Consider the following 12,557-nt stretch of genomic DNA (forward strand, 5'->3'; position numbering starts at 1 on the left):
GAGGATGCAGAGTTGCCTTAGATCTGTCCGTGGTCCTGAAACCAGGACGAAATATTAATCGATGATGCCGATCAGATGGATTTTTTTCAATTAAGCGATTTGGGTGACGGAGAGAAAAGCGTCTGGGTTGACTTCATTTCCAAAGTATAAACCAGATGTTTAATGACAGCAGTGAGGCCCAGGCTGCGTTTGGTGCCACATAGCTGTCACTGATGATGAGCGCAAGAGCCCCTCCCTCCCCCCTTCCACTCTCTCTCTCTCTCTCTCTCTCTCTCTGGTTATAAGCGCACATGTAAATATGGGACAGCCTGTAACAGGATTAAAATGGGCACGGCAGGATGATAAAACCGCATTAGTCGCAATTCCTGCAGGTCGCCAGTGTCTGGGTGATTTCTTTTTTTTTTTTTTAAACCCACACACATCACATCTTTCGTCATGCAAATGTCATTTGTCTTTAAGATGATGTAAGACATTATTGGACCTCGCTCTCCCATTCCCTCTCTCTCTCTCTCTCTCTCTCCAATTTCTCTCTCGTTTACAGCTTGACTCAACATGATCTTAAACCGTCTGCTGGCCGCACTCAGCACTTTGGAGGGATGTGGGTGCGCACCGGAGTCCCACTTGCATCCATTACCTCTACGAGCAGCTTCCGGCGTCCAGCCAGAGTGGAATTGTGACTTTTACGCACTGATCTTGAACCGTGAGAAAACAAGACGCTTCCGAAAAAAGGATTTATACTTTATTGATGGTGGTGAGTTACAGAGTGAAGATGATGTAGTCTGGTATCGCAGTGGATGCGCGTAACCCGATGAGCTCGTGATGATCGATTGCGTTGAAAAAAGATGCGCACATTTACGCACGGACTCAAAGGATTTAAACGAGGGACACACCTTGGATTTTGATGACTGAGGCTTCGGCTTGTGAGTGCTTTGCCAGCATGCATCTACATCGCGCGCCCTGAACTTGACGCCACCTACCTACCCACCCACTTACATTCCAAAGCGAGATTTAGAGGAAAGGGGGAAATGAGCGAAAACTGCAAACCCGCCAAAGAGCCCGGCGCGGCGCAGAGCCCTCCATCGGATGTCATCGAGCTGAACGTGGGCGGGCAGGTCTACTACACCCGCCACGCCACATTGACCGCATTCCCAAATTCCCTCCTCGGGAAGCTGTTTTCCAACAAGAAGGGCTCCTCCAATGACCTATCCCGGGACTTTAGAGGACGTTACTTCATCGACAGAGACGGCTTTTTGTTTCGGTACGTATTGGATTACTTGCGGGACAAGCAAGTTGTCCTCCCGGACCACTTCCCCGAGAGGGGGAGGTTGAAACGGGAAGCGGAATACTTCCAGCTTCCAGATTTAGCCAAACTTTTATCGTCGGAGGAGTCCAAACTCTTTCCGGACGACTACAGCGATTTGGATGATGCGTCCGTGGGCAGTGAGCACAGGTTTTACCCGTCTTACTCACTAGACAGGAGATACGGCTACATCACGGTGGCTCTGAAAGGAGCGGCGGGAGGCAAAGAAAGTGAGCCCAACTCCAAGAGTAGAAAGTTGCCGAGGATCTGCATTAGCAGCAGGATCGCTTTGGCCAAGGAGGTCTTCGGCGACGCGCTCAACGAGAATAGAGACGCGGATCGTCCCCCGGACCGCTACACCTGCCGGTTTTACCTCAAGTTCAAGCATCCGGAGAGGGCGTTTGACATGCTGTCAGAAAGCGGCTTTCACATCGTGGCCTGCAACTCCTCCCTGACCGCCTCTTCTGTCGCTCATTACGCGGACGATAGGCTCTGGTCCAATTACGCGCAGTACATCTTCTACCGTGAGTCGAGTGCGCACGCACGCACGCGCAACACACTCATGCACGTACGTGCACACTCATCGGCAACAGCCATACCATAAAGCTCATTCCATAGGTTTTTTTCTTGGTGTTTCTGTATGCTTGCAAATAGACCTAAACTCTAAAACATAAAAAAAAAAAAACACATTCATTCATTCACCCTTAAAACCGCTGGATTAAAAACAACCCAGTTTGCATTAGAAAATATTTAACCCAGCAGTTATAAGGGTGTTCATTCATTCATTCATTCATTCATTCATTCATTCATTCATTCATTCATTCATTCATTCATTCATTCATTCATTCATTCATTCATTCATTCATTCGTTCGTTCATTCATGCATTCATGCACTAATTCATTCATTCATTCATTCATTCATTCATTCATTCATTCATTCATTCATTCATTCATTCATTCTCTGAAACTGGCCCAAAAAAATCATATTTAGGTCAAAAAAATCAATTTTTGGAATTGCTAAGGCAAAAATTGGACAGACCTATACAAACGGGTCAATTTCACCAAACATTGGATTGTTTTGAACAAAAACAATTTTACGCAATTATTTTTAGTGTGTGGGTCAAAAAAATGATCTTTTAGCTTTTTCCTTGAACCAAAACATTTGGGTAAAATGAATAACCCACAGAAAATTCAATCAAGTCATTTTAAATAAAAGCATTTTTTTCTTTATACATACAATCTATACAATAACTCGCTTAACAAGCTTATAAAGCGCTTTACAGAACATAACAATGCAATAGAACACAGCACATAAAACATTGGCACAATCATGTCATTATTTGAAGTAGGAATTTTGTTTTTACAAAAATGACCCAATACTTTGGGTTGTTTTGTGATTTATCCAATTTTACCCAAAAACTTGGATTGGTGCCTTTTTGACCCATGTTAAATTTCAACTCAACAGATTTTAGAGTGTATTATTACAGTAGCCTTACAGTTCTGGAGTTTGAATCCGTTTGCTTGTTTTCGCATATTCTAGTGATGGGATTCCCACATTCCCCAAACATGCACATTAGGTCACGTGGCCCAAATACTGGAACTTGCTACTTTCACAGCAAGCTACACAATGCAACTCGGTCAACATCGCATAAGAACAAGGGCCATAAATGTACGTCACAGTCTCTGAAGTAGAACCCAATCTGTTCCAGAACACTGGACAACCAATTTTATTGCACTGGTGGTGCATGCTGCTGCCTTTCATGCAGACATCACAGCTCTGATTTCCAGGCAGTGTCCCGAGCCCGGACAAACAAATGGATGTGCAACCCCTAACCGCAAAAGCAAGGCGTCCCAAGCGGAATATAGTCCCTTTTTCTTTTTACAGCACAAGAGTGCATGTTAGGCTAATTTACAACTCCATATTGTCCTTAAGTGAATGTGAGTGTGAATGGTAGTTAGTGCGGCAATTGGCTGACAACGCATCCAGGGTGTAGCCCAACTCTTGCCCCAGGTCAACTGGGATAGGTGGTATTTAGAAAAAAATTAAGTAAGACAAAACCAGACCTTGATCATTTTTAACAATAATAAAATTGTGATTTTTTTCCCTCAATAATGATGAATTGTCAATAATGACAATGTTAACGTGCCATTATTTTTTCCAATGTCTTCATGTATCTGTATGTAATAAATAATCTGTAATTCAATAAACAAGATCAATAAATGTTTTGGAGTCATAGGCTAGGCTAGGCTATCTGAAGGACTGTTGTTTTGTTTAGCAATCGGTTTAAAAAGGGCTCAGCATTTCAAACTGAACTGATGCTTGGAGGGGTTGAGTCATAATTGTGCTGCACTTCAAGTACATGTGTCATACGTAGACATAAATGCTTACTGTGCCTATGAATTATATAGCACCAGTCGGCAGCACAAAAAGAGAAAAACTCAAATCTGACAGACTAAAGTCTGTGGTGCATTCTCTCATATCAGCTTTTTGCTTGGAGTTCTTCATCAGCAGAAGCCAGATTTAGCTTCAAATATGCCATATTTGCAAGGAAGAGTAGGACCATATGGCCAATTAAAAATCACTTTGTTCATTGTTCTGAATGCTTCCCTTTGGAATTCAGGAAGAAGAAAAAAAAAAACGAGTTAGCGTGTTCAGGTTGGAAGTGCAGAGAACAGAGTGAGTGATGCGACTTCTCTCGAATGTTACAATAGCCTAGATTTGAAAGGTGCAGTGGCCCGAGCTGAACTTCACAACAGCATGTGAGTCGTTCGACATGAAAGAGCAGCTCCAGGTGTAGGTTAACCCCACTTTCTGTTCATGGAAAGCTTCGAGAGAGGGGGTGTATTTTCTAGAGCTGCTTGAGGGAAGTAATGAATTCTAAGAAGAAAAGAAAGGAACATGGAGAGAGAATGTAAAGACTCGGGCTAGAAGGGAAGAGGAAAGTGAGCAGACTGAGGCCGGAGCGGATGAGCAAGAGGGATGAGAAACTAAAAGTTGCATGAGGCCTGGCCAAGGGGGGCAGAAAAAAAAGGCAGAGGGAACAAAAACACTGATATATAACAGCAAAGGTCATGGTAAAAAATAAAAAGACATCATCCCATTTTGCTGGTGGTGGCATGGGATAGGCGACTCACATTGTGATTCGTGATAGGACACCGCGACCGGGGCCAGGACAGAGTTGTCATATTTAGACTGCAGCACATTGCTCAGCAGCCACTTTCTAACGCTGCAACCTGATTCTGAACGTGAGACATTGAATGACCTCGGGCAGGCACCCTCCATTTCAAATTGCATTGACTGTACTGTGTACGTAAGGTCTTTCCAAAGTAAAAATAAATGTCTTTTAAAGTTGACACACCACAGAGAAAGGTGCTATTAATAACCCTGCTAGCTTGAATAATTAAAACCTTTGAAATTGTGAAAACTGCGCACACTCACGGTGCACAACAAGGCACACGGAAATGTTTATGCAAGCGGCGTATCTGAAGAGACGTTAGCTAACTAGTGATAATTGCACATTACATTTACAGAAGCAAATTGGTCAAAGGAGAAAGAACAAAAATAGTCTTATTGTAAGTCAGTGTTTCACTTGTATGACTTGGCATTTGGGTCAGAATAAAAGAGGAAACAATAGAAAGGGAAAATCAATAGTGTCAACTCCATATTACTCTTTCTTTGAAATCATTAAGGACATCTTTTGTGCCATTTTCCTGCAAGCAGGTTTGTCTCAATTCAGTCTTCACTTCACTCCATTCCATCAAATTAGTGCAGTATTGCGCAATCTGTGTTGTTAGTCAAGGGACCAGTTAAGATGCTCAACTGCCATTTATTTTATATTCGCTCTAGAGTCCCCTGCTGACTAAATGAACGAGTCCATCAGCAGAATCTGTCCTAGGTGTGTGTGGGGGGGGGTGATGATGAGGGGGAATCAAGGCATTTATCAAAAAAGTGCTTGTTGGGTTTTTTTTTTTGTAGCTGATAGTGATGAAGTCCTCATTTGAGCAATTGCGCATCCTTTCAATTATTTATTTGTCCCTGTGGGGCCATTTTCAACAAACTGTTCAACAAATGTGTCATAAGCAGTTAGCAGCAGTCACTGCGAGTATACTAAATGGCAGGCTTGACACTGCAATCCAATGTAGAATTGATTCTCTCTCACTGACTGGAGGTACAAACGTAACTTGTTTCTGTGCTTTGCGACCGACCTCCGACCAATCGGCAAGTCTGCCATTCACACATAGTCAGCTGGGACTGGCTCCAACTGACCGGTGAGTGGAAAAATTGATGGCTGAGTGGGTAGATAGCAGTGGGATGAATTTGCACACTTTGAGTGACCCAAATCAGATATACGGTACTCATTCGTAACAGCCAAGTGGTATAAATACACAAATATGTATTTACAGCCTCAAACAAAATGCGTGTGTGTTTTCAAATAGTTTAATATGTTCTAGTAGCAGTATGCTTTTTAGGCTTCTTAAAATAATTTTATTCCCTAAACGATGGAACCGGTTGATCTGGATTTGTTGTCGTGAGTGGTGAATAAAAAAAAAACCCAGGAGGAATTCCGAGACTGCGAAAACAACCAAGAGTTTTTGAAGGCAAAGAAGTGCAGTGCTATGCAATGACCAAGGCCATCACCCATTCTCGCATGCATTGCACTTGCTGGAGACAAAAGTGAATGGAAAATGCCCCAGGCAAAACAAGCAGGAATTGCAGACAGTTGCAGCAGAGAGGCCTGGCAGAGCATCACCAGCGATGAAATCCAGCATCTGGTGATGTGTACGCATTCCAGACTTCAGGGTGGAATTGACTGGGACCTGATTATAGTGCTTCATTATTTTAAGTTTTACACTTGAATAACAGTTAAGAATGTTAATTGCTGTACTGTTAAGTTAAATAGTAAGTTTTCACCATGCTATGCCTTTGTGTGTTAGATGTAATAAAAGTTTCACAAAACTTCTGAGGTGCATTACGTCACGAATGGGGAAAGAGAGGGAGGGAACCGGCTAGCCCAGACCAAATAAATGCTATCATATGAAATATTTGGTTTACAATACTAACTGCAGTCAGTGCTAATTGTTTTGATCGATTATCTGTCATTGTTTATGTTTTGAGTTTGCGCCTGCGCAGTGATACCAGATGTACTGTAAGTCACCAAAATAGATACTATAGGCATTAAGTAAGGTATTAGGCACACCTCCAGTGTAATGCCCCTGAATTTGAATAAAGACCCTCGGGTAGCAGCATCTCGACAGACTCCAGAGGGACTGCTGAAAGGGTTAGTTATCACAAAAAAAGTAGGTCACCCCGCACAATAAGCACATTGGCAGTGGTGATATTATTCCTGTTAGGACTTAGAATTCCAAAACTCCCAGCTGGCATTTGAGGAGAGTCTTATTACCACTAATTATCTCTGGGGAACGTGAAGGGTGTTGGCTGATTAAAAAGCAATCTGGGATCCCAAAATGTTTCCCTGTCTACAGCCATCCACTGGAGACATAGTTTGGAAAGATGAAGGGTAACCTAGTTTAAGGGCTGCTTCATCAAGTCATACAATGCTGGCCAGAGAAAAGGAATACGGTGAAGCCCCGCGTGGTTGCCCCGAATTATACTGGTGTCACGCACAACTCAAATAATAACGACTTTTCTTTCAACAACAAAAGGCAGGAAATATTTCAGAAACTCCTATGTAAACAAATTGACTTGTCAAGTGGAGTCTTTCAAGGTATTTGCCAAGCAAGTCGCAAGTCATAACATTAGCGGCTTCTGTAAGTCGACTTGAGTCATGTGACTCGAGTCCCTTACCTCTGGAGGAATGGAATCCATTCCCAGGCAGAGATTGGGCCCAGCTCGTTTGGAGTCAGAATGGATTGGCGATGCCTCTGACAGACAGATGGATGGTGGCAGCCATGAATAACTCATCCACTTCTGATAGAGCACTTGTGCTGGCTGAGAAATGGTCAGAAGTAAGTCACGGCTGTGAGCCGTTGCCATTTTGCACTACATCACTTCAAGTAGACGTGCCGCCTCACCTTGGCAGTAAATGGTTTTGATCAGAAATGTGCAGACTCCAACATATTTGGATCAATCATTAGAAGCCAATCATTTGTATTTCAAAGTATGAAGGAATCACACGATTGATAGTTTGCACTCTGATCTGGAACTTTAAGACTCGCTTTTTGGAGGCCGAAATGAATAAACAAACAAATCCAGGATTATTGAAACGTGATTACGCTGTTAAAAAAAGCATTGATGAGTCCCATGAGATCCCCCACGTGTAATATCGTCACTCTTTGTCAGTGTCTTGGTTTCAGCTCCACTGGCTGGCTGAGGGTAAGCACTTTATATCGACACATTCAAATATATGCAAATATTACAAGACGCTGCGTGCGCTAACAATCAGTTAAGCTGCGGCAGAGATGCTTGTGCAGCAAATAGGACCGTCGTGGTCAAACGGATTTCTTTTCTGCTATAAGGCCGGTCACTTTGCAAGGCAAGCTTTTCCCCCCGCTGCTGCAAGGGCACACTGACCTAATTCGTAAGCTAACAAGCATGTAAACGACACTCCTCCCGAGGCTCCGCTAGCTAAGCTAAAATGTATTTGTGCAGATATGAGACAGAAGGGCACGAGGCCGTTTGCAATTTACCTGGTAAATGAGGTTACTTGGAAGACAGTCTTGAAGTGCGACTGTTGATGTAACACCCACAAGATGTGTCAACGACACGCTTACCCAACTTTGAGACTTTTTTTGCCCGATTCCGATCAAAGTCAACAGAGGCTCGATTGCGGCATGACTCCAAAACATGATGCGCTGGTGTAGGGTGGTAAAATACATTGACAAAAGTTCAAATTTGTGATAAAATGAGAGGCCAGCACTTAGTCCCACTGTCACTTAACGATGATGACACCCACGAGGTAGAATCGTTTTGTCTAATTCAGTGCAATCATTCTCAATGGATATTACTCAATGGATCTCCTTGGGGGTTCGATCCCCGGCTGTCAAAGTGTTCTTGAGCAAGACACTCGGTAGTTGAATGAGGAGGCAGTGTGAGACGCTTTGAATAGCCAAGCCAGAAAAGCGCTACACAAGTATAGCCCATTTACCATTTCATCACAAAGATGAGGACTGCTTTATTAGTCCCTCGAGGCTACATAAGAGGGCAGAAGTGCTCACTTGGGCAAATATGACAAGATAATGCAGACAAAGTCATTGTAAAAATTATTCCGCCGTTAATTCGAGTGAAAATGGAACAAACAAGGCCAAAAAATAGTCATTGGGGTTCAGTGGCTTGCCCGAGGGCACCTGTAATTCCCAGTTCCCTATTTAAAGCTGCAAAAAAATGTATAGTTCATCTTTTGCTGTTCACCGAGCTGGGATCTCATAAAGTCCCATGACACATGTCGCTGTGCATGACATGTAGTTTGACGTGTAGTTTTCCTTTTGTATGAAAGCTATTTTTCGAAGGCGCATTCGGAATAGAATATTCTTTCAGGCCAAGCCCCAACTGCTTTCATGATGACGGACTGTATGCAAGAAGTGTGTTAATTTAGAGGCAAGCAAACAAACGCAGTGACATTTGCGTTTGTCTGAGCCCCCTGCCTTCGGTGCACGTCATGTCCTACTTCTTCTGCCATTTAGGACAATCTACCAGCTAAAAAGTGTCATTTTAATGAGCATCCAAGCAGATGAAACAAGACCATCTCCTGTCAGGACAAGTGTTCCTGCTCTCATTAAAGAGAGAATTTAGCTTAGTATTGTTGAGAAATGCGGAAGCAGAGTCTGGCCCTGTCTCTGATTGTGGCGGTAACAGGATCTCTTAAGAGAGGCTGTATGGATCTAAAAACACAGACATAGCGATCAATGGCTTCCCTGAAAAGATTTCAGACAATGCACGCCCACTTGTTTAAACATACCCACATGTATGTCTGTGTATCCTGGTATCATTCTTTAGTGGCATTTCCCTTCCTCTTCTGAACAAAACTCAACAAAATTGTACATCAAGTCAAGTGAGTGAACTTCAATCTCAGGCAAGCTCGAGATTTGAAAATACAGAATTGCACTTCGTGCCAAATGCTTTGACATTTCAACAGCTGCACCGGTTTCACATGCAGTGTACACATCATCTGATTTTAAGGTCACAATTCACTCTGAAAATTGCACGCAGCTATCATTGGGAGTTGGCGTATTGCCTTCATGCCCCCCACCGCCCGGACTCCAACCTCCATCCATTTAGAAACAATACTCACAATCCCGCCCCCTTCCTCTGGATACCGGTCACTCAAGCGCCTCCATCCATTTGCCGAGTGCTGCTCGTCTGCTGGACTGGGCTCGATTCATTTTCTGCAGGGGGGGGGGGGCTGATTGCCCTCTTTACTCATGGATTAGCCATTAAAAAGCTGTTAGTGACTCTCTTACTATCGTTTCAATATAATCATTGCGTCTAGGAGAAGGTCATTATTACAGTGAATGCGGAAAGGTTCAAATCCCCCCCTTGAACTCCATTCACAAGGAGCTAATGGACAAATTATTGCTCCCAATGTGATATCATAGCAATTGAGAACATATCAACATATTGGAAAAAGACCATTAAAGGGTGTTGCTTGCATGGATGATTCTATTTCTTATAAAAGGATGTTGACCCTACAACTGTACCTTCTTATCTCTGATTGCATGGAAAATAGTGAGTGTATCTTCACAAGGCAGTAAAAGAAGCTTATTTCATCTGTGTAATTGACAACGTGGGAGGACATGTTGAAGGAAGAAAGGTTGAGGGCTGTGAAGTTGAAATGCATGCCCCGTTGTTGCTTTGTGGTACACTCCCCCGCATTACTTTGACTGAATGGGGTAAAAAAAAAAAAAAAAAACGGCGCTCAGTGAATCACAGAGCTCCAACCTGGCTGAACAATAATGGGAGCTAATCACACCTGGCTCTTGACATACGTAGCAGTTGGTGTAAGCCTATGTCAGGCGTGTCAAACTCATTTTTGTCACGGGCCGCGTGGTAGTCATAGTTTCCTTCGGTGGGCCATTATGACTGTCAACCCAAATAAATGTATGTAACGCTTCATATTATATTCAGTATAAGCTGATGAATAATTCATTCGTAAAAACTATTCAAATATTTTAAAAAGATGTTTCTTAAAAGTGAATACGATTTGCAATTTTCATATCGGCACATAAATTCACTGCGCGATTTGTCTTTGCGGGCCACATAAAATGATGCTGGCCCCCACACCTTGAGTTTGACACCTGTGGTTTATTTAATGGAAATAGATTAGATGAATTTTAGTTCCTGTCTCGACTTAGCAACAAAGCAACCCATTTTGGGACTTTTTGTGGCGTTATCGGAGATTTCTAATAGGAAAGAAAGAATGAATGATCATCAGTGATTATCATCTGAATAATGTTAATCATGTTAATAGCATACAAGAATTGGATGTGTTTTAAAAGCCGAACCATCACAGCTACCAAGTTAAAACCATAAATGTGTGTGTGCGTGTCACATAGGTGGGCCCTCACGGTGGTCATCCTCACACTGCGACTGCTGCTGCAAGAGCCACAAAAGTGAGCGCGAGGGAGAAAGCGGCACTTCCTTCAACGAGCTCTCTACTTCCTGTTCCGAGACCCAGTCGGAGGCCAGCTCTCCTCAGGGGACCGTCATCCGCGGCCCCGTGACTCGACGCCCCAACATCCAGTCCCTGGACCGACCCATGCACAAAGTCCCCGCTCACATGATGCAGCAGGCAGAGATGCGGCGTAAGACTGACATGCTGCGGGGCAGGACCTTCGGGGTCCGCGAGCGAGAGGCTGCCAAGAGGAAAGCCAACAAGGAGAAGATGACACCTGAGCAGGAGCTGGAGAAATGCATCCAGGACTTCCGTCGCATTAGGATTCCCGATCGCTTTCCGGAGCGGAAGTACATGTGGCAATCGGAGCTCTTGAGAAAATACCGGCTCTGAGGATGGAGTGGAGAACGGCGTCATGTCACCAGGTTATAGTCAGCACCCACAACGATACACTTTACTATTAAAAATGCCCACCAAAAAAAGAGCAGCTTGGAATTTGAAAATCTTTGGCATTCAAACTTCTAACTGCTCCACGATGTTGTGCATCGCCACCACACATACGCGAGCACACGAATCTGGTCTGAGGTGAAACTTATGCCTCCCCGTTGACATTCTTATGTATCTATCGACCTCTACAGAGAATCCCAATGGAAAGAGTGCATCACAACCACAGTTCATAGCAAGCACTATTTTTAGCGAGATTCTGCAGGGTCGCACAAGGCTGTGTGAGCCATTGATTTGTCAAGTGTAGCACCATGTATGATACGCACACGTATGAATCAGGTTACTCCTGTTAGGGGGGGAGGGGGGATGACACATCACTCACCTCTCTTTACGTCAAAGGCGGCCACAAGCAACAAAGCAACCTCAGGGGCAACATCTTGTCAAGATACCACATTATCGATGTGCTCTTGTCCCTTTTTCACACGCTGATGGTGCTTTGAGTTCACTTTGCTCCACGGACAACACAAACTTGTAATAGGCTTTGACAACAGCATTGCATGTCATTTCACTCTTATCGTAATTATGCAATATCACAAAAGATGGTGTGGTCGGATGGTGAAAGCACTGCCTGGTTCTGTCTGCCATTGTAAAACATTTTGTCTCATGTCATTGTGTCTTGGATTGATGATGTGTATGTGATTCAAGTGGCTGTTGGATTCATCTTGGATTGTAAGTGTGAATAAAAGCAAATAAAAGGGTAAAAATGATGGTGAACCTTCTTGGTGCAGGCACTACAATCAAACTCATTGACAGACAATATCGGATTTATCATACAAAAATGTTTTGATGCTATAATAGAGACAAATGAACCATGAACTCATATCAAATACAGTTTATGTAGTTAAATTAGAACTGTTAACTTGCTCCCTTCATTCTCTTTAAACTCTAAATGGAGGCAGAAGTCCATGCAAGTGATTGGTCAGTAAATCAGCCAGTCAAAAGTCAGATTGCACAAATTGTCACGCCCGTGACAGAGCACGCTCGGCTTTCCACTTCCCTCAGCCACACCCCTTCGTAATGGTCATGTCTGTCACCTGCTCCCTCTTGTTACCTGATGTATTTAAACCCTGCCCGTGTGTTCCTCCTTGTTGGCGTCTACCGTCCGTGCCCAGTGTTCCTGTTGGCTGGTTCCCCCCCCCCCCCGGTCTGTCTGCAGGATCACGGTCAGAATTTTAACCTTGTCC

The 12,557-nt window shown here is 43.6% G+C and overlaps 1 protein-coding gene across 1 annotated transcript; it reads left to right on the top strand.

Moving 5' to 3' along the window:
* Positions 1-551: 551 nt before the first annotated feature.
* LOC133163425 (BTB/POZ domain-containing protein KCTD16-like) lies at positions 552-12,065 on the top strand. The gene is made up of 2 exons (XM_061293308.1): positions 552-1,824; positions 10,811-12,065. The coding sequence occupies exons 1-2, from the start codon at positions 1,026-1,028 to the stop codon at positions 11,260-11,262; spliced, it is 1,251 nt and encodes a 416-aa protein (XP_061149292.1). The 5' UTR covers positions 552-1,025; the 3' UTR covers positions 11,263-12,065.
* The last annotated feature ends 492 nt before the right edge of the window (positions 12,066-12,557 follow it).

This window comes from Syngnathus typhle, linkage group LG1 (assembly GCF_033458585.1).
Source record: "Syngnathus typhle isolate RoL2023-S1 ecotype Sweden linkage group LG1, RoL_Styp_1.0, whole genome shotgun sequence".
NCBI classification, from domain to species: Eukaryota; Metazoa; Chordata; class Actinopteri; order Syngnathiformes; family Syngnathidae; genus Syngnathus; species Syngnathus typhle.